Source organism: Trachemys scripta, chromosome 8 (assembly GCF_013100865.1).
Source record: "Trachemys scripta elegans isolate TJP31775 chromosome 8, CAS_Tse_1.0, whole genome shotgun sequence".
Taxonomy (NCBI): domain Eukaryota; kingdom Metazoa; phylum Chordata; order Testudines; family Emydidae; genus Trachemys; species Trachemys scripta.
This window is the reverse complement of record NC_048305.1, coordinates 51,651,681-51,674,978: the sequence shown is the minus strand read 5'-3', so window position 1 is coordinate 51,674,978 and position 23,298 is coordinate 51,651,681. Positions and strand designations below refer to the sequence as shown.

The 23,298-nt window shown below is 41.9% G+C and overlaps 1 protein-coding gene across 5 annotated transcripts in view; it reads right to left on the bottom strand.

Annotated features, from left to right (window-relative positions):
• The window catches only part of RALGPS2 (Ral GEF with PH domain and SH3 binding motif 2), a 297,768-nt gene that overhangs the window by 41,610 nt on the left and 232,860 nt on the right, over nucleotides 1-23,298 (bottom strand). For 3 of the 5 annotated variants that reach the window (XM_034778255.1, XM_034778258.1, XM_034778256.1), the window contains 3 exons: nucleotides 11,977-12,031; nucleotides 5,178-5,255; nucleotides 2,929-3,034 (listed from right to left, as the gene is read on the bottom strand). In XM_034778255.1, coding sequence (XP_034634146.1) covers nucleotides 2,929-3,034; nucleotides 5,178-5,255; nucleotides 11,977-12,031 — 239 coding nt within the window. The remainder of the gene's footprint in view (nucleotides 1-2,928; nucleotides 3,035-5,177; nucleotides 5,256-11,976; nucleotides 12,032-23,298) is intronic. The other 2 variants (XM_034778257.1, XR_004646742.1) reach the window with 2 other exon arrangements.

Below are 23,298 nucleotides of genomic sequence, written 5' to 3'. Positions count from 1 at the left end.
AATATATAAAATGAATAAACTCAGAGCAAATAAAGTTAAAGTATTTACATTACAATATCATTTGCAATACTTTTAATTAGTTGAACACATGCATAAATTAATATATTAGAACAAGGACATTTACGATAGACTGGGCTTGCAAATAAATGAGAAGTATAGAAATAGATATGATATTTGTGCTTGTGATATCCAAGAATCACATTTATAGACAAAATATGTCAAATATGTCAAAATACAGAAATAATCTATAAGGGATAGATTCTCAGCTGGTATACATTGGGATAGCTCCCTCAGTCAATGGAACTATGCCAATTTACATCATCAAAGATCTAGCAATAAATGAGTGGGAATAATGACATTTTGTACTCCAGGTTGCTTAGTCTGTTCACTCTTCGGATCAGTTCAACAATTAGGGAGGGAAAGGGAAACAAATGGTTAGCACTTCCATACTCCAGTTGGATATGAATGGCCGCAAAATTGACATTCTAGTTACTAAAAGGAAATATACACCTTCCAGCAACAGAACATTTTTTGGGAGACGAAGTTTGAAAAACCTACTTGGATTAGGGAGAAAAATATGTAGGTCTAAAAATGTAAATAAAATCCAAGGAATTTTGTGGTGTAAATCTACAATAATCTGATAGATACGTTACTTCTGGAGAAATACTTATTTGCTAAATCAAGAAAAATTAAGGTCCTAGATCTTGCAATTGTATCTGCACAGGCTGGCAGTTGAATCAATGGCACAGACACAAGGGTCCATCCACATGGATTCAACTGAAGCATGGGTTCCCTTATTGTATCTTATCATGCAGCATTCCAAGTGCTTTGGCTTGGGGGTGTCTGGCAGTTATAAATATAATTATTACACACATAAATATCATTAACGGTGTGTTACCATTATAGTTTAAAGCAAAGAAGTTAAAAGAAGGATGCCATTTCCTCCTTAATATATCCAGTTTTATTTAATTCAGGAATTGTAGAGGTGTCTCAACAATGTATGAAGTTATAGACTGTGTATGCAAGAAAGAGGCAATAAAACTGTACAGGCCGTAAATATGTCTATAGACACGAGAATTCATATCAACAAGGAGTCTGGTGGCACCTTAAAGACTAACAGATTTATTTGGGCATAAGCTTTCATGGGTAAAAAACCTCACTTCTTCAGACGCATAGAGTGAAAGTTACAGATGCAGGCATTATCAATAAAAATGTTCTTATCAATAAAAATGATTAAACTGATAAGCTGCTACATTGATATAATATAATTACTACGCTAAAAGAGCTAATGGTGCACTAAGATGTATCCTGCTGCCCCTAAAACGCAGCCCAAGACACTGATGGCTGCCCCAGCACGACCTACTGCCCTTCACAGGCTCCCGGCCGCTGCCCTTGGGGTCTCAGGGTCACGGCCAACCAGCAAATCCAGAGAGCAGAACAAGAACAAAAAGGATCCCCCCCCCCCCCCCGAGATGCTACCGCAAGCAGCTCCCACATTCTGAGACCAGCCTGCAGGGACATCACCAACAGGAGGAACGTACACCCCGCTCTCCAGCCGCCGGGGGGTTGCCCCGCCATGCTCCAGCCGCCGGAAGAACTTCCAGTTGACCACCAGCAGCTGCAGCCACCGGGAATCTGCTCTGCCAGGCTCCTGCCTCTGGAGAAACCTCTCCCCTATGGCCAGCAGTCACAGCTACTGGGAGCCTGCTCCACCTTGCTCCTGCCACAGGAAGAGTCGCAGCCGCTGAGAGACTGCCTCCCCACGCCCTTGCTGCTGGAGAGATCCAGTGCCGCCCAGCTGCTGCCACCACCAGGAGTCCGTCTCCACGTGTCTCAGCTGCTGGAGAAGAGCCCCGCTGCCCAGTTGCAGCTCCTGGCGCCAGGTAACTTCCCCACTGAGCCCCAGCACCTACCCCCTTCAGGGGTCTCCCCCGCAGCTTCCCCACCACCCATGCCGCCGGGGGAATGCCCCCCCTTCCCCCAGCCACTGCCCATGCCACCGGGGGACTCCTGCCCCGCTTCCCGGCTGCCGCTGCCCGAGCAGCCCAGGGAGCCCTGCAGCGCGCCCCGGCCGCTGGTACTGGGGCCGCCGGGGGATTCCTGCCCCGCGCCCCGGCTGCCGCTCCCTGTGCGGCCCAGGGAGCCCCGCCACGTGCCCCAGCCGCTGCTGCCTGAACCACCGGGGGTCTCCTGCCCCGCGCCGCTGCCGCTTATGCAGCCAGGGGATCCCTGGCACATGTAACATCTGTAACTTTCACTCTATGCATCTGAAGAAGTGAGGTTTTTACCCACGGAAGCTTATGCCCAAATAAATCTGTTAGTCTTTAAGGTGCCACCAGACTCCTTGTTGTTCTTGTAGATACAGACTAACACAGCTACCCCCGATATAGATATATCAACACTAATATTTTAACAATATTTCTATTTAATATCAATAGTTGCCAGGCTCTTGCCCTCTAAAGGTATATTGATTTTTTTTCTTTTAGCGGTGGATATGGATAGATAGTAAGTTATATTATGGTAAGTTAAATGTATTTATAAGTTATACCGTTTATGCAAGTGCAAAAACATTAACAATTTAGGATTAATGGAATACTTTTGAAGGAACAAAGAAGATCAACTTCCATAACAGTAATTCCTTGATTTAGACAAATCACATGAATTCCAAAAAAATCAAATCTAGGAGCAGGAGCCTTTGTAAGTGGCAAATATATAAGGCACCAAATACTGAAGTCTTTACTCACTTTTTAGTCAGTTCCTACTTGATCATAATTCCTACTGATTTTAGCAAGAGTTCTGTTTCAGTAAGGACTGAGTAAAAAGTGAGCAAAGGCTTCCAGATTTTAACCAAGTAGCTTTGTTCTGTTTTAAAGATATTTTAAAATAGAGAAAGAGGAAAAATGGTTTAGCATATATTTGAAGTCTTACGGTAGGCTTTTTGCCTTCCTTCAATAAAGTCTTCCTCCTGAGAACACCTTGAATAGTAACTGCTCCTGGATACAAATGAACAGCCAAATCTTCAGATTCTGCAGAACTACAAGAAGCATGTGAGAAAATAGTATGAAAAATATATAAATATCCTTTACCCAAAGCAATACTCCAATCATTACCCAAACATAATGTAAACATCTGTACTTTAATTTAGAAATGCTGACATTTTATTTATTAGACTTCATCATGGAAAAAGACTTTGGTGGCTATGAGGGATTGCTCTTGAGAAATTTACAGTCACAAGCAAAAGTAAATGATTACTCAGGCTATGGCTACATTAGAGAGCTTATAATGGCACAGCTACATCAGTACAGCTGCGCCACTGTAAGCTCTAGTGTAGCCACTCTAGGCTGACAGAACAGCATTCTCCCATCAACTTAATTAATCCCCTAATGAGGGCGGTAGCTATATTGATGGGAGAAACTCTCCTGCCGACATAGCGCTGTCCACACCAGCTCCAAGCTCAGTGTAATTTATGTCACTGAGGAGGATGGGGGGGGCTTATTCACACCCCTGAGTGACATAAGGGGTAGTTGTGACTCAGATTTTACAGTCAGAAGGGACCATCATGATCATCTAGTCTGACTCCCACACACTGCAGGCCACAGAACCTCACCCACCCACTCCTGTAATAGACCTCTAAGCTCTAGCTGAGTTAATTAAGTTCTTAAATCTTGATTTAAAGACTTCAAGTTACAGAGAATCCACCATTTACTCTAGTTGAAACTTGCAAGTGACCTGTCGTCATGCTGCAGAGGAATAACAAACTTATGAGGCCAGAAGGTGGTTCATGATTTTAAAATGCACTTCCCAAAGCTTAGGATACAGTTATATTTCAACTATAACTAATTCTAATTGGTAAATTATAGATTTGTCATTACTCCCTGAACAAGTAATGTTGTATCACTGTTTTTTATTAGAATCTTTTCCTAAGTCCTAGTGGGAAAAACTGGATTTTTTATTAGAATCATTTGAGTCAGTGAAATTACAAAAAATAAAATAAAAAATCCACAGCAAAAGCTCAACAAAACATGCACAATAATTATAAGATATTTGAGAGCAATAAAGGACATCAATAATAGAGAGCAGAAAACCTGGCCCACAGCAGTAAATTGTGTGTGTTATAATGCATTTGGTGTGCTATTAATTCCCTATCAATCTAAATGGTGCCCAAAAAGAATATGCCAAAAACAGATGCCTGGTATGGTGAAAAGGAAACTAAACTTTATTAAAAGTGAGCAACTGACTGGCTTACAAATTACTTTAAAACAGGAAAGATTCTTATTTTCACAACAGGGATAATTTCAGTTTGTATCAACCAATTTACATAATTAAATTGGTGTATTTATCAGCTCTCTAGAAATATGCTGAGAAACTACAGATTTCTGACATGTCTGTTAAAGTAAACCAGAATTAATCCATTAACCCATCACAACAGTTATGCATATGCAAAATATCTCAGAAATCTGGCAAATATTTTCACTACACCTACTAATTGACAGTGATATACTGACAAATTCAGACACGGATATGAACATGAATTTAACTCAATTACACGCAACGCTTGCTACTCATTAGTACATAAGAGTTATTCCCTTCTCTTTTACAACTCCAATACCACACTGCAGCAGACAGTTGTAATGCTGCAGACAGTTGTAATTTAATTTTAGACAGAATGAAAAGCTGAGTGAGCATGCAGTTTTATATACAGTGCTATTTAGAATGAGTCTGGCCACACAGAGGGCCAATTTTAATTCATGATTTGCAATTTAACCAAGTCAGTCATTTTTTAAAGGCAAGTTCAATGAAGAATTATTAACAAAGAAAACACCTTGGACACAGTCTCAAGCACAAGTAGTATGCTTTGTTGCCAACATGGTTTCTACCACCACCACATAGTGTTACACTGTTAAAAAGCTACCTATAGTAAAGCATCTTTAAGTCTTGATGTAGAGATACAATATTTAGAAACTGGATAGGCAGAACAGAATGAGCCAAAGCCTGTATGATGAAATAGATCAAATCACAGAAGAGAAAATTTCTATTTTAAGGATAAGTCACTACTGTAATTTTGCCTTGAAAGTTAGAAAGATCAGAAATGTCAGAAGACACCCACTTAATTATCAAGCCAGCCACCAACACCAGAGGAAAAATCTGTGACCCCTGGACGCAGGGGATTATTGTACCTGCTGGCCTTCATGTGGCCTCGATAGCCATTTCGTGCCACTCTTGTCACCGGACCGAGAGAATGGTATAATCTGTTCCTGTTGGATTCCATTATAAATTGTATATATTACATATACTTTTATCCATAAAAGCAGCATAATTTGCTAGAACAGTGTAATAAAGTCTCTTGTGCCACATAACTACCACTCCTACAATAAGCAGTAGTGGATGATTTCATTAGAAAAAAACATGCAGTTGTAGATTTCAAAATCTACATTTCTTATTTGAACAGATGTTCTTGATGTCAGGGCTCATAACACTGGGGTATTTTTATTGTCATCTCAATTAATGGGTTTTGAGAACAGAAAAGCGTCTTTTAACTCACAAAATAAAAATGAAAATACTATAAGGAACTAGGTTGCAAACTGCTGCCTTTAATGCTGACTATAGATACTGCTACAGACTCTGTGACAAGAAGCAAAGGGCAATAAGGCCCCTAAACTTAGAAATAGGCACACAAGCAACAGTAGTTAGAGGAATACAAAGACTTCTTAACTCAATCCTCAGTATTGGCACCATTTCCAAATCAACCACTGAAGTCAACTTACAAAGAAAATCACATACACTCTGCTATGAGACAATATCTATTTAAAATGCTATACATTAAAAAAAAACAGATATTTCACTTGGATACACCTTTATTGGCTGGGAAAAGTCAACAAAGCAAAATATTGTTAGTGAATGATATTTGTGGCTTAATATATTATGGTTCCAAGGTCAAATGCAAATTATTTAAGCTCTAAGAGACAGCAAACCTGTAATATCTCAATGATTCAGTTTAAAGGGAGTATAAACGTAACATAGGAAGTTTTAAATTTTTGAGCCCTTCACTACTGCTGTTTTCAGTACTGCTACCCAATTCCAGCACTTATTTTCTAAACTTATCTTTTGAATATTATTCTGTGCCTGATTCAAAGCTGGTTATATAGGGTCAGATCCATAGCTAGTGTAAATTGATGTAGCGCCACTGAAGTCAATGATGATATGTTGATTAATTAATAGCAGTACTGAAGAAAACACAGTAATATCAAAAAGGTTAAACAAAATATAAAGTTTACACTCCCTTATCAACTCAAATAATTTCATATGCTGTAATAAGAAACCTCACCATAGATGTACTATAAAAATGCATTTCCACCCTATTCTCCCTCCCAAGGAAACTGTGTTCTAAATAATTAATCTCTGCCCTTCAGCAACCTAGGTATCTTTGAATTTGCAAAATTTGATAAGGTCAGATTTTTTTTTTTAATTTCTAAAAAACCCTAATGATTTAGACAGCTAAACTTTTATGCTTACAATTTTTAAAAATTAAATACAACTGTTGCATCAACAACATATATAGATGAGAGATTTATGACTTGCATCCATCTTTCATGTAAATGATGGATATAAGCTGTGTTCTAATCTTTAAATTTGTCTTTGCATAACAAGGAATCGCTCAATCTGGATAAAAACTATATTTAGTAATTATGCCCACCAGCACTTGAGATGACAGACCATTGGTCTATCTACATGCTGGGGTACAACCACCCAGAGGAGGGAACACACTGACAAAATTTTGCTGACAGTATGATTGAGAAGACATGGTGATTAGATCTCGTTTATATCTTAGTCAAAACTGAACAGAATTTCAAACGACAAAGAAAAGGCACTTCTCTAGCCTGAAGGCTTTCTCCCTGATGAGCTTCAAAAGCCTGCTTCAAACAAGAGGAGTGTTAGAGCTTCTCAAAATAAATAAATAAATAAATAAATAAAATCACAAGAATTTTTTATAATGGAAAGCCTTAGGCAACCTAAATATAGCTATCACTATGAGGGAGAGAAAATCCAGACTGATCAATTCCCTGCCATAAAACAACAAATTGTAGGTAAGGACAAAATTATCTTATTTTCATACACAAGTAATCCATCAGTCTGGAAATGGAATATTAGGAATTAGAAAGCAGTCAGGAACTCAGAAGAGGGAGGGAGAGAAAGTCAGAGATCAAGCGAGGATGGCAATCTGCAAGATACTACAACCAAAGCGAGCAGCTGAAGATGAAGAACACATTCAACCGTGTTTTATAAATGAGTGAAAAGATGCCAGGTTGTCATTTTGCAGTGTTTCCCATAAGAAGCTGTATTTCCCTCTATCCATGAAATAGAGATTTTATAGAACTAGTTCAAACTAAATAGAGGAGTTTCATCTGCTCATCTATACAATTTTACAAGTCCCGCTTAGACTTATTGAAAGATTGTGGCTTTTGATCTTGCTCTGCCTGAGTAGAATAATATCTTGGCAGACATCCAGACAATGCCACTTTATTTCATTAGGATGGGAAGTATTGGGGGAAATAAAGGGAGTGAAATATACCAATTTAAATGGTAAGGAGAAACAACGTTGAGTAAAAATCAAGATAAACAAAATAAACAAAAAAAGTTATTAATGCCAAGGCACTGAATTCACTGGCCCTCCTTGAAGAAGTAATGACAACTGACAAGAAACGACAACAAAGTCATAGCCATTAGTTCAAGGGTCAAAGGACATCAATTGTCCCTGTACTAAGTTGAGCTCCCAGCTGGCGGCAGGAGCTTTAATTGAAAGATGTAATTCTGATCATGTTTTAGTTACTCCTGAGGGCATTCTGTGCCAAAAAATTAAAAATTCTGCACCAAAAATAAAAATTCTGCACACAATATTTTAAAATTCTGCAAATTTTATTTGTCAAAAAAATGTGGAGGCTCCAGCATGGCACTGGGGAGCACAGGACACTGGCTGCACAGAGGTGGGAGATCACTGTCCAGCCCCCCCATTCCTCCAGACATGGACTCAGCGGTGAGGCTGCACTCAATCATGACACAGTGCAAGGTCCGGGCCTGCCCCAGAAACACCCCAGGGCCCTGACTCTCTGTGCCAGGTACACCAGGTGTGGGCAGGCAGGCTCAGCAAGGCAGGATCCAAGTGTGGAAGGGCTTAGTTTGGGGGGACAGGTGTGGGGCAATCTGTGTGCAGGCAGCTCAGCAGAGGATCCGGATGCACAGGGGATTGTTGGGGGGTTCTGGGTGCAATGGTAATGCGAGTCTGCAGGGGAGTCCAGGTGAAAGTGGTTGGGACTCAGTCGGGGGGAGGGAAGAGGGGGGGTTTGTCTGAGTGTGGTGGGGGATAGAGCTCAGCAGGGAGGGCTGGATGTGGGGAGGGCTGGGGGGCGGATGCTGAGAGAGTGGGGCTCAGTGGTGTGGGGATCCAGCTGCAGATGGTTGGGGCTTGGTGGGGTGGAGATCCGGGTGCAGGTGGCTCGTTGGGGTGGTCCAGGTGTAGGGGGAGTGGGGCTCATTGAGGGGGGTGTTCTGAGTGCAGAGGGGTGAGACTTGATGAGAGAGTCTGAGTATGAGGGAGGGTCTGGATGCATGGGAGTTGGGCAGATGTGGGAGGAGCTCCCTGTACAGGGAACCTTGCCCCTGCAGCTGAGGAGTGATGGGTGCACGAAACGGGGGGAGGGAGTTTGCAGAGTTTCCTGTAGCTGAGGGAGAAATCTGGGGGTGGATCTGACCCAGCCCCAGATGCCGTGCAGGGGAAAAGGAAGTCCCATCCTTCACAGCCCAGCTGGGACTAGCAACTGAGCCTGGAGCAGTTAGGATCCACTAGCCAGGTCTTCCCCAGTCCCGCCCCCGCCGGAGGGTCATACTGCTGGAGGGTTGCATGACCGCTCTTGTCTTCCTTTTGCTTCCCTGTCAGAAAGTCATTTTTCTGTGGGAAGCAAAGAAATCTGAAGGGGACAAATTCTGTGTATGTGCAGTGGCATAGAATTCCCGCAGGAGTAATTTAGTGAATCAAGGGCTAGGAGGGTAAAAACTAACTTTTCCTCATAGATAAGTGGAGGGCTCTTACTGCAGTTACAAGTAAGATACCAACAAAGTTCCAAAAGTGCCTAAGGAAATTAGGCATCTAACACCCTTAGGCTAGTTTTAGTGACTCTACCAAGTAAGTAGCTAAGGTTTTGACTGACATTGATTCTGAAGTGAGACCGTGTTCAACATACACACCTTTTAAAACACAGCAGATCTTTTCTGGACCACAAGAGGATCTTGACTAGCTGATCCAGATCCCAAGTTTTTAAAGCTTACTATTAAGTTCCAGACTGCCAGTTTAAACTTCTGAGCCTTGAAAACATATCAATCATTGCATTACCAAGTCTCTGGAAATAGGTAACCTCCACAGAGGGCATTTTTCAGGAGAAAAAGCATTTGATAAGCAAACAAGGAAGAGGACTCAGGCCCCATCCCTTTTGAATTTTCTGGTTACCTAAGCCAGGAAAGGAAAAAGAATGGGTGCACATAAAATGGTATGTCCACTTGAATTAGAACAATTTATCTTCCATATCCTGCTCTCCCACTGCCTCAGATAGAAAAAGTACAATTTCTTGTTGCTTGGAGCAAATACATTGATCTGCTGACTACCTCACTCTGGAAGATAAACTGAAGGGCACTGACTTTCAGTTCCCTCTCCCTGGCTCTGAACCAGGATGGAGGTGGCAGTCATGAAGGGCATTTGGTGAGTCATGGTTTTGCTAATGGCTAGCAATTCCAACTAATTGATGCTTCTCCTTTATTCACAATAAATATAAATATTTACTTATTTATTATTTGTTACCCATAACAAGAATGGAACTCTACTGTACAACTTACCAACTGTTCAGGCAGGCACCACAGTGACCTTTAATTTTAGGCATTTCAAAGCATCCCCCATCAAGTTTCTAGCTTTGCTCCACCATCTCAGTGATTGAAAGACATAAGCCATACCTATGAAGGTCTCATACATGTTCCCTGTGTCCATGAAGAATCTAAGCCCCTTTCCTGGGATCGGACAAGAGAAAATGTCCTCAAAAAGAGGTTACATCAAATAGGGTCCAAAAAAGCTTGCTCTTTGGTCAGGACAGAGGGAAGTGTCAAAAGGATGTGGAATTTGGTGATGAATGCAGGATGAAAAATTCTATGCGGTAGCCATGATGCTCAGGCACAAACCCATTTGTCCTGGATAGTTCCAGCCCAAACCTGCAGCAAACTTTTCAACTTGCCCCCAATTGGGGGGAGTCTCTGATCCATCCAATTCTCATTATTTATTGGGAGAGGGACTGGAGATAACCTGCTTTTTTCTGGATTCTTGAGATAAGGGCCATGAGAAGTACTCTTTTCCTTTGGAGACAAGAAAGGATTAGTTCTGATGTTTTGCTAGAATCTTCAAGTTTTTTGCCCTTGAGGAAGAAATGTGTGTCTTCCTTGGGCCAGAGGAAGCTTACTCAGATCCATGGCTTCTTTCACCACTGTATCTAAGGCTTCCCCATATAATTTTTGTCCATCAAAGGGAACTTGAATCAAATGGACACTCAATATGATACCCACAGCTCAGGACCTTACTCTTCCTGGCAAGAGTGGAGCAAAGTAGGAAGAGCAGAAAGAAAACTTTGTGATCTCACAAGCTGCATCATGTATAGGAATGGGTTATATGCAAGTTCCAGATCCTCTTCTTTCTGACTTTGTTCTGTTTAAATATCAATATAGATGACTTGAGCACTTCAGGGAATCTCTAAATGATGCTGTATGCTATAGCTGCATGCAGGGTAGCCAAGGAGTAGTCTGCTTCTCTGAAGAGACTGTTCTAGCCTCTCATCCACTGGATGCTTAGGGGCTCCTTCCATGGAAATAACAGATTTTATAGGAAGAGATGGTATTGAAGAGTTCACCTTTGGTACAAAGCACAACTTAAATCTCTCTCCATAAGGAATTTATACAATCTGAACTACTTCTACAAGACAAAGGCAGAATACTGGGAAGGGATACAGTTCCTGGCTATAAACAGAAAGTCCTTAGGCCAAAATTTCTATCCATGTCTCCATGCATAGAGGTGGGCATGGTTACCCCAGTCAGTTTCCAGATTGATGGGTTCCCTGAATATGAGAGAGAGAATTATAATCCATGTTACCCAGCAGACTGTTTGGTGAATAGGTAGTGGGCTCAGTACACTTTATTCATGGTTCAACTTAATAGCTTGAAGGAAAACATTAGGTTTCCAATTTTTACTATTTTCAACTGTAATTATTTAACACCTCATCTCACTCTTGAATACTTGGGGGGTTGAATTACAGTGGTCAATGACACCTGGATAGTGTTATATACTATGGTAATGAGCATGATATAAAAGTCTACATTACATAGGATAGGTAGTGATAGCTGGGTTGCTTCAGGATTTCCCCAAGTTGCAGATGGAGGAGTAATCAGGAGATGGAGGGGGGGAATAGGAGAGAGCAGGCAGCAGAGGAAGGAGCAGCCAGAACAGCAGGATTTTGGTGGGAATACAGGGAGCCAGGAATACAAGAGATACAGAGAGGAGGTCTGAGGGCTAGTGAACATGTTGAAACAGGAGAGGTACATGATGTTGAGGATATTGAACAGGAGATGCCAGTATTCATGAAAAGGAAATCTGTCAGGGGTTTGGTGGTGGTCCAGTTAATTCATGAGACAAAGTTGAGCAATAAGCCAGTAAGGTGACAAAGCTCTCTGTTAGCTAATAACCAGAAGGTGCTGACCCCTAAACTGGCTTGGCAAGAACCAAAGGGTACACTGTAGTCTAGAAGCAATGGCTGTTACCCAGTTTATTACATAATTGAGTTCTGCACACCACTAACATTACACTTCATTTGCAAGGAGTTGAGTGATAGGTTTAAACTAGTGAGGTCTGAATGGAGTTTGAGATATAGGTTTAGATGTAGCAGTTTTTCTTACCTTTCAAATGCTGGCCATGAAGTCTCTTCACTAAGTTCTGAACCATCACTGCTACCTAAAACCAGAAGGCATAATACTTTGAAACCAACTATTTTATTCCTCAGTTTGTACCATCTGTAGTCTAATTGTTCCAATTGTGACATTTTTTCCTTAGAATTTCTATGAGAGCGATTAGGCAGATATAAATCTATAACAAACACTACATAGAAGGTGCTCACTTTAGGAATGACTTAAGAGTTATAGATAAAAAATGTAGGAGATATGGATTTGGTAGGAGACTGATTCTATGTATCTGCAATATCCAAAGGCTAAAGGGGAGAAGTGTTCTCAAAATTAATGCAACAATCCCAAATTTTCATCTGTCTAATTTCATGCCCAACCCGATGAGCATTTAAAAGGACCTGCTTCTTTAGGTGCCATCACAACACAAAACGTGATAATTCACTGTCATGCTGAACAGATGCAGCTTCGTTACAAACACATACAGGAGTAGACTGGAACTTAATCCACTAGCTCCAGACTAACTTCACTGAGAGTCTCCAATATCTTAAAAGCCAATGCTGATTCAGAAACCCTTAATTAACTTTTTTAAGTTAACTGAATTTAACCCAGACCCGGCACTAGGCATAAGCAGACTAAGCAATTGCATAGGGCCCCAAGTAGCTTAAGGGGGCTCCATATTAATTAGTATGTATTCTGTGTGATCAGGGGGAAATATTTCTGCATAAGGCCTCCAATGGGCTAGCACCAGCAATGATTTAACTGATATGCTTATTAAAATCATAGAAATATAGGGCTGGAAGGGACCTGAAGAGATCATCTAGTTTATCCCCTACCCCCATGCTCAGGTAGGATTAAGTATACCTAGATTTAGGCAAACAATTAGGTTTAATTGTTTAAAAAATAATTGTTTCAGGAAAGTAAAGTGAATGGTCAGACTATTAGTGCATCTGTTTTGCTCCACAGAACATATGGATGGAGATGACAGATTCTGTATAGACTAATATATAAATGTGAACATATGGAGGTGTTGTTGGCAGCTCCATAGTACTGAGATCTGCAGTTACAATGATGACTAAATCCCGTAGTCAGGTCTGAAAATTAGATATATGATCAGAAAACTTATGCCAGTTTCTCCTATGGTTAATTTTCTGGTTATCACTTCTGGAATCTGAAGTAATTTCAAATGACCTCCTTTTGAAATGTGCACCTACTCAATTTTTTTCTCAGATCTCTCTAACTTACAAATTCCTTGGCCTTAATTGCTGAAACTAAGTATATGTACAAAATTTCAGTATAAAACGAAGTTTAAAAAATAAAAATAAAGTTATTTACATTACTTATAATTGCTTCTATTTACATCAAGAGATACCCTCTTGTCATTAATCTCTCTCTGGTACTTATAATGGCTCCAATTACCATAGTATCTGAGTGTCACACAATCTTCCATATATTTATCCTCAGAACACCCTCTGAGGTAGGGCAAGCGCTACTGTCTCCATTTTACAGATGGGGAACTAAGGCACAGAGATAACAATAAAGGATTTGAACCCAGCCCTCCATAGTCCTAGGCCACTGCCCTAACCACTAGATCATCCTTCCTCTCTACTGGCTACAGCACAGCATTTAAGAATTGAAGCATTTAAAATTGTAAATTCAAACTTCAGTTGCTTCACTATATAAGGCCCCTCTTCCCTGCTGGACTCTCTTTCTTGCTCTTTAACCTTCAGATGAGCCCTGCTTCCTGGCTCCAGCTACCAGACTTGGTCCATTCCTCCAGCTATCGCCCAATCAATAAGAATGACCTTACTGGGTCAGACCAAAGGTCCATCTAGCCCAGTATCCTGTCTTTCGACAGTGGCCAATGCCAGGTGCCACAGAGGGAATGAACAGGTAATCATCAAGTGATCCATTCCCTGTCGCTCATTCCCAGCTTCTGGCAAACAGAAGCTAGGGACACCAGACCTACCCATCCTGGCTAATAGCCATTGATGGACCTATCCTCCATGAATTTATCTAGTTCTTTTTTGAACCCTGTTATAGTCCTGGTCTTCACAACATCCTCTGGCAAAGAGTTCCACAGGTTGACTAGCTCTAGCCTCCAAAAAATCCCTGCTCCTTAGCTCCATCCCCATTCTACAATAGCCTCTAGCCAGTCCATCACACTGACTTCCTTAATGCTATCCAAATCCACAACTTCCCTCCTCTGCCTACTGTTGACTTGCTATATACTATAACAGCAGGGGAGTCCCAGCTCTGAGAATGATTTTGGGGTAAGTTTTTTAAAATCTTAGTAGGGAGGTAGCATTGGCCTTGAGGGTCATGGAAGGAGCCAGGGTGAAGGGCAGCTCAGAGCTGAACTGGAGAGCAAGGTTGTCTGCGGACTCAAGGCTGGAAAAATCAGTGAGGAGCAGGGATGCCTTTGTGAATACAGCATGGTTGTGTGGATGCAGAACTGGAGACCTGCAAGGTTACATCTGTAGTATGCAAGGTCTTGGAAAAAATTTTGAAGGAGAAAGTAGTTAAGGACATTGAGGTCAATGGTAATTGGGACAAAATACAACATGGTTTCACAAAAGGTAGATCATGCCAAACCAACCTGATCTCCTTCTTTGAGAAGGTAACAGATTTTTTAAGACAAAGGAAATGCAGTGGATCTAATTTACCTCGATTTCAGTAAGGCATCTGATACGGTTCCACATGGGGAATTAGTAGCTAAATTGGAAAAGATGGGGATCAATATGAAAATTGAAAGGTGGATAAGGAACTGGTTAAAGGGGAAACTACAACGGGTCATACTGAAAGGTGAACTGTCAGGCTGGAAGGAGGTTACTAGTGGAGTTCCTCAGGGATCGGTTTTGGGACCAATCTTATTTAATCTTTTTATTACTGACCTTGGCACAAAAAGTGGGAATGTGCTAAGAAAGTTTGCGGATGACACAAAGCTGGGAGGTATTGCTAATACAGAAAAGGACCGGGATATCATACAGGAAGATCTGGATGACCTTGTAAACTGGAGTAATAGTAATAGGATGAAATTTAATAGTGAAAAGTGCAAAGTCATGCATTTAGGGATTAATAAGAATTTTGGTTATAAATTGGGAACACATCAGTTAGAAGTAACAGAGGAGGATGACGACCTCGGAGTATTGGTTGATCACAGGATGACTATGAGCCGCCAATGTGATATGGCCGTTAAAAAAGCTAATGCGGTCTTGGGATGCATCAGGCGAGGTATTTCCAGTAGAGCTAAGGAGGTGTTAGTACCGTTATACAAGGCACTGGTGAGACCTCATCTGGAATATTGTGTGCAGTTCTGGTTTCCCATGTTTAAGAAGGATGAATTCAAACTGGAACAGGTACAGAGAAGGGCTACTAGGATGATCCGAGGAATGGAAAACCTGTCCTATGAAAGGAGACTCAAAGAGCTTGGCTTGGTTAGCCTAACTAAAAGAAGGCTGAGGGGAGATATGATTGCTCTTTATAAATATATCAGAGGGATAAATATCAGGGAGGGAGAAGAATTATTTAAGTTTAGTACCCATGTGGACACAAGAACAAATGGATATAAACTGGACATTAGGAAGTTTAGACTTGAAATTAGATGAAGGTTTCTAACCATTAGAGGAGTGAAGTTCTGGAACAGCCTTCCAACGGGAGTAGTGGGGGCAAAAGACATATCTGGCTTCAAGACTAAGCTTGATAAGTTTATGGAGGAGATGGTATGATGGGATAGCCTAATTTTGGCAATTAATTGATCTTTGATTATTAGCAGGTAAATATGCCCGATGGTCTGTGATGGGATGTTAGATGGGGTGAGATCTGAGTCACTACAGAGAATTCTTTCCTGGGTGCTGGCTGGTGAGTCTTGCCCACATGCTCAGGGTTTAACTGATCGCCATATTTGAGGTCGGGAAGGAATTTTCCTCCAGGGCAGATTGGCAGAGGCCCTGGAGGTTTTTCGCCTTCCTCTAAAGCGTGGGGCACGAGTCACTTGCTGGAGGATTCTCTGCACCTTGAGGTCTTTAAACCACGATTTGAGGACTTCAATAACTCAGACATAGGTTAGGGGTTTGTTACAGGAGTGGGTGGGTGAGATTCTGTGGCCTGCGTTGTGCAGGAGGTCAGTCTAGATGATCATAATGGTCCTTTCTGACCTTAAAGTCTATGAGACTACAGAATGGGGCTGGGACCAGGGCATGGGGTTACTCTGAAAAACTTTTCACACCCAGCAGACATAGCTTTAAACTGAAGGTCCAGCTTTTTCCCCTTGACTTCAAAGGATTTCATGTGAACCAATTAGGGCTTGGAGACAATGAAAATCTTCAAGCCCTGACTAGAGAAGGCTCTCTTCATTGGATACATAAAGTCTGAGAGAAAGCAATCTCTACTTCCCTATCTCTAGAGCCCTCCTCCTTGGCCAATCCAAACCCTAAGCTGAGGGGTCCCATCCTACAGCCACAATTCCAAGCCCCAGATTTGCTACCAAACAGATTTCAGCCAGTTTGGTCTCAGCTACCCTGATTTGTCCCTAAAAGAAGCTTTGACCTGGCTTACAACCAACACTATGGGAAATTAGTAGGAAGCTGTGGATTGGACCACAGAGTGCACAGAGCAGCCAGGAAAAAGGAGAAATGCATGAAAAGGTGCCTATCTAATGAAGTCATTAATTCTTAACTCCACTAGGTAGATGTAAAAGTCCATAAAAAGGGGACATCAGGATCAAGGGGTAAATACTGAATCTGTGGAGCTCCTAAACATTTGCTACTTCTACTAGCAAGCTAATTTCTAGCATTGCCATTTTAGTGAGCTTAATGCTTTTATGAGTTGAAAATTTTAAGTATTCAACTGCTTAAACGGCTACAGTAGAAGCTAGTTTGTTTGTAAAAACAGAACTAGATTCAAAATCTTTATTTTAAAACTAGGAAATTCTCATACAAAAAACTGTTTAAAAGTAAGGTATTAATGAATTTAAGACACTGACAAACATACAAATTCATCGCTAAGATATGTACATCTTGGAATATAAAAATGATTAATTACATATATGCCAAGAATTCATAAATATATTTTGTACATCACAATTAAACTGTTACTGTAAAATGGACTTTGAGATAGAAAAGTTACTCACTGTAGTTCTTTGAGAGTACCACCTTTGAATATTATTTATACTTGCTCAAGGAACTCTGTAGACTGAGCACCTGAATGCCTTTTTAACCATCAGAGAGTCAATGCTGAACTAACACAGTATTAGACTTAGGGCAGATCTACACGGGAAGGGTTACATCGGTGCAGCTGCGCTGCTGTAGCGCAGCTGGTGAAGACGCTCTTTACAGATGGGAGAGTGCTCTCCCATTGGCATAATTACTCCAACTCCGCAAGAGGCGGAAGCTATGTCTGCAAGGGAGCATCTCCCACCGACATAGCATCAGTGTGGACAGTGTTTAGGTCACTGTAATTTGCATCGCTAAGGGGGGTCTCTTTTTCACACTCCTGAGTGACACAAGTTAGATTGATTTACGCAGTAGAGTAGACCTGCCCTTAGTTGACTGGGCCTAAAGAACTTCCCTGGTCAATTAAGATTTCAGGGGGCTCTCCCACTCTTCAACAGCCCAGGCAATGCTCATGATGTATGAGCACCCTTGGCTTTCTTTTTAAACTGACTAGTTAAGTTACTCACAAAAAAAAATAATCCCCAAAATGCAGAAAAACAAGAAGTGATGATGATGAGGGAAGTATTTAGGGCACTGAGCGAATTCAAGCTTGTGTGTACCTTCAGCAGACAAAAGGGACTCTCCCTTTCATACCCTTGGAATACTGAACAAGCAAAGAGGGAGTAAAGGGGAGGAGTAATGGTCACAACAGTCATTGCTCTCTAGAATTTTTTGGAAGCACATGGCACAAGAACCTTGATATCACAAGTGGGAATATGCAGAAGCCACCTCAAAGTAATAATAAATATTGTCAAATATTTGATAGTAAGGGTCATAGAATAAGCATATAAATAATATTTCCTTACCTTAAGGTTCAGGGGGATTTTTAATAATAAAAATTGGAATTAAAAAAAAAAATCAGCCTATATGTGGAGGGAGCAAACTGTATCATTCTTCAATAATCCCCTTAGGACAGCGGTGCCAAAACTACGGCCTGCCAGAGCATTTCATAAGGCCAGTGGCCTGCTTCAACGCAATATACTAATGGCTGTTAACATTTTGTCATCATGTTTACATCATTTTAGTTTACAAAAGTGTGTATAGAGACAATACTGAACATAGAAACAACTTATCTAAATACATATGAAACAAGCTGAACTTAAAATATAAGTCAATAGAGGTGACTTTAAATCTTATTAAAATATGTAAAATCCACAGGATTCCAAAGAACTGCATGCAGTCCCTTAGGGCTGGCAGGGATGGGTGGCACAAAACACAGGGCTCTTGAGGGAGGAAAGAATAAAAGAAAAGGGAAAAGAGTGTACAGGGGAGGGGGAAAAAACATCCTATGGTTTCCAAGAGGGGTTTGGACAATCCTCTGTTATCCACTTTTCTCACTCTCACTATTTTTGTTTCCAGTGGGAAAACAATTTTCTTTTTAAGCTTTTTTAAATGTTGTTTTGCCTACTATTGAACACAATTCAGTGCTTTAAAAATGCAAAGTGCTATAATGTCACATATACAACATGCGGAATCTTAAAAAAAAACCCAACGAAATAAAAGGCTTCACAAAATAAGACTCTCTCTGGGGTAGAAAATATATTACTAAAGATTTCCTTGCGGCTCCCTAAGGCTTGTCTTTAAGCATTGTACATTTATGCTGCTTAGTGGATGGAAACAAAAGTCTACTTAGCTTAGTTTATTTGTCTAAGGACATTGGAGTGTGAGCTTATTTCTTCTTATTTTGTTTCCCCACCAAACTTCCCTTTTTTGGGTATTTCTAACTTTTATTCTGCATCTTTTCCTCTTTTGTTTGATATGTTTCATTGTAATTTCTTTATTTGGGGTGGTGTGGCCATGTATTTTGTATAATTTAAACTGAACTTTTAATTACAGCTTAAAACAGGTCTTTCCAGGCCCAATTGTAGGAGATATAAAAAGTGTTTTAAAATACCATGATTTTAATTCAGAGGCAAGTCTAACGTTGATGGGAATCTAAATTTATGCATTTTACACTTGATTCTGGGCCCCTTAGTGTATAAGTTACATCAATACAGAGTCTTTTAGTCTCATACTAATTTACCAATGTATAAATTACACCCATTACACAACACTTCTGAATTTGGCCCTATAATTTCTTACAATAGAATACTGAGGTGCTTTTCAGTGTCCACTCCGTAGGACATAAGAGTTCTTAGAGTTGCTTTTTATAATGCATCTTCTCTGCACTTTTTGCTTAGCCTAGACCACTGGGAAGTTTTGGCTGATATAAACAGGATATTCCAGCTCTAAATAGTTCATATATGAAAGTCATGTTTCATCTAACTTATTCAGTTAGACTCAAGATCAGTTTGTGAACTCTGGTATCCAACTATCATGGATTGCTCCAGCATCAGATAAAAGGTTATCAATTTCTTAGTATTCAAAATAAACTTGTAAGCAATTAGATGTTGCAGTGGCTGTACAAAACTGAGGGGCAGTGACTTCTTGTATAACCACAAGTACAAACAGCTCCATGAGGAAGTATTCACACAATTCCAATGGCCAAAACTTTCTTGAAGACTCTGTCATAGACACATGCCAAGAGTAATCTGTATAGACAATATTTTAAGAAGGTGTTTTGTTCGCAGATCAGTACACATGCATTCAGTACCATGCATTTTTCTAAGCACTAGCCTTTCTTTGAAACCAAATTCTATCATGATGCCTACAGTTAGTTACTAAATAATAACGTATAGGCAGGTGGCCAGCAGAAATTTTTGGTATAATTAATCTCTCATATTTATATATTAAAGACTCATGCCATCAAATTGTACATTTAACTAGTCCATATAACTACATGTGCCTGTCACTGTTACCCCTAAACCTCCCTCTCGTTTGTTATCCTTACTTGTCTTGTCTTATCTTTGGAACTGACCCTACAGTTGGAGCTGTGCAGATAGCGGGGAGGAGGGAGACTAGTGGAGCATCCACAGGGACACACATTTCAAAGAACCTCCGTTAATGCATGAGGTGAGTAACGTTCTCTTCTTTTTTGAGTGATGTCCCTGTGGGTGCTCCACTTTAGGTGACTTCAGAGCAGTGCCCTCTGGTGGAAGGAGGGAGCTTTGGAGTGGAAGTCATAGCGGATGTGTAGAGGGGCGGACTCACCCGTGGCGCCTCCTGCTGGTCTCTTCTGGGAATTAGCTCTTCCAGCGTCCTGGAGCACCCCCTGCAGGCTGGTGATCCGCCTGTCCTCTGGCCCCCGTGTCCCTCCCGGACCCTGGTGCCTTTTTATCTGGAGTGCTGCCCCTTGGCAGTACAACCCTCAGTACTAGGGTCTCCCCTCCCCGGGAAACCCCGACCCACTATCCCTACCTCACCTCAGAATAAGGCCACTGCCAGTCACCAACTAGCCCCTGCTCCCTGGGGCAAACTGCAGTATAGGCCACTCATCACAGGTAAGGTTGGGTTTGGACCTGCTGCCTTGGCCTACCCATGGGCTGCCCTCTGCAATCCCAAGTACCCCTTGGCCTCCTACTAGGCCACAGTCTGGGGCTATCCAGGCTGGAGCTCCCCAGACTTTCCCCAGCCCTGCTCCACCCAGGTACTCTGTCTTAGCTCCCTGCAGCCAGGCCCTTCTCTCTCTGAGTGCAGAGAGAGACTTCTGAGCTCCTGGCTCCCAGCCTTTTTATACAGGCCAGCTGTGGCCTGATTGGGGCATGGCCCAGCTGTGGCTACTTCCCCAATCAGCCCAGCTTTTAGAGCTGCTGCCCTCTGCCAGGGCTGTTTTAAGCCCTTCCAGGCAGGAGCGAGGAACCACCCCGCTACAGGATGAAAGTACGGTATGTCTGAACAAAGTATCAAAAGATGCATGTTGTTGCAAAGTGTAATATTGGGTAAATATGTGTAGAGAGGCTCAGATTGTGGTCCTACAGATTTCAGTGATGGGAATATTATTTAAGAAATGCTATGGAGGCTGATAGGCCTCTGGTAGAATGTGTGCGGATCCCCATAGGGGGTGGTTGTTCATGCTGGAGGTAACAGTTTTATGCAGTCTGGATAGACGCTGTTTGGAAATGGCGTTACCATTTGATTGTTCGGTGATTGAAACGAACAGTTTTGGAGATTTGCGAAAAGATTTTGTTCTATCAATGTAGAAGGTGATAGCCCTGTGAACATCCAAGGTGTGTAATCTGGACTGTCATTTGTCCACGTGTGGTTTAGGAAAAAATGTTGGAAAGTATATTGTTTGGTTGAGGTGAAAGGATGAAACAACTTTAAGTAGGACCTGGGGATGTGATCTGAGGGATACTTTATCTTTGAAAAAGATTGTGTAAGGTGGGTCGGCAATGAGAGCTGCCAGTTCTCCCACCCTTCTAGCAGATGTAATGGCAACTAGGAATGCAACCTTCATGGAAAGATGTAGGAGGAAGCTTGTAGTCATGGGCTCAAAGGGAGGGTCGGTGAGGGCATGGAGGACTAAGTTGAGGTCCCATGGTGGGGTGGGATTCTAAATATCTGGGTAGGAATTGGAGAGGCCCTTAAGAAAGCGTTTAGCGAATGGATGCATAAAAGTAGGGAATCCATCTACTTTATGATGGAATGCCCTGACGACTGATAGATGGACACGAATGGAACTCATGGAAATGCCGGTCAGTTTCAGTTCCAGCAAGTAGTCAAGAATGAGAGGTAAAGGGCTGAGAGGGGTTTGGTCTGTGTGTCAGCACCATGAATTAAATTGCCTCCACTTATGTATGTGAGTCTGGTAGTTGTCCTACGACTGTTCAACAAGATGTTTTGTACGTCTGCAGAACATGTCACTTCAGGGTCTAAGAGCCATGCGGTAACCACACTTGAGATGGAGCCGTTGAGAATCAGGATGGATGATGCGACCCGCGTCTTGTGATAGTAGCCGAGGTAGAAGAGGCAGTGTGCGTGGTGGGCGGACTGCCATGTGGAGGAGATAAGGATACCATGTTTGTCGTGACCTTGTAGGGGCTATTAGGATCACTCTGGATCTGTCTTGTTTGATCTTGTGAAGCACACAGCTAGGAGGGGAGTGGGAGGGAAGGTGTATAATAGGGGAGTGTTCCATTTGATGAGAAAGACATCGCCCAGAAAGCATGGACCAAGGGCAGTTCTGGAGCAGAACTGGGGGTGTTTGGTGTTTTGCACGGTTGCAAAAAGATTGATAGTTGGAAAGCCCCACGTTTGGAAAATGTCTAAGAGTACTGGTGTGTTCAACTCCCACTTGTGGTCCTGGTAAAGCTTTCTGCTTAGGGTATCTGCTGTGGTGTTCAGGCAGCCAGGTAGGTATGAAGCCATAATACATTGTGCTTGATCCACCAGTGCCAAAGCACATGGCTCCCACACAAAGGGAGTGTGATTGTGCTCCCCCTTGTCTGTTTACGTAGAACATACAAGCTACATTGTCCGTGAGAATCTGTACCATCTTGTCTGATTAGTGGTAGGAAGTGGGAACAAGCTATCCGAACCACTCCCAGTTCTAGTAGGTTTATATAAAGATGAGACTTTGTTGTGGACCATTGGCCAAGTATTGAGTGAGGTTGCAGATGTGCTCCCCATCCTAGGCGGGAAGCAACCGTGGTGATGGTGATAGACAGTGGGTTCGGTAGGAAGGGCACCCCTCTGCAGATGTTGTCCAGGTTGGTCCACCACAAAACAGAATCTTTGATTGTCTGTAGCCTGGTGAGGTGCAAGTTTATACTGTGCTTGTGTGGGACTCAAATTTGTTCGGAGCCAGGCTTGTATGCACCGCATATGTAATCTTGCGTGTCGGACGACAAAGGTCATGGCAGCCATGTGGCCTAGAATTTGTAGGCAAGTTCTGGAAGACACTTGTGGGCTGTTTTGTGCTGTGGAGATCAAATTGGTTTGAGTCAGATATTATTTTATTGGTAAGTGAGGCTGTTGCCTCGAGGGAGTTGAGGTCCGCTCCCATAAATTCCAGGTGTTGAACTGGTATTAGAGTGGATTTTTGCATGTTTATCTGAAGGCCTAACCTGGTGAACAGTGTTATTGTGCGTTTGGTGGATTTTAGGGCTACCTGCCTTGTTGGTGCTTTCAACAGACAGTTGTCCAGGTAGGGAAAAATCATAATTCCCTCTCTGCGTAGACAGGCAGCTACTACGGCAAGTGCCTTTGAGAATACCCGAGGTGCAGTGGA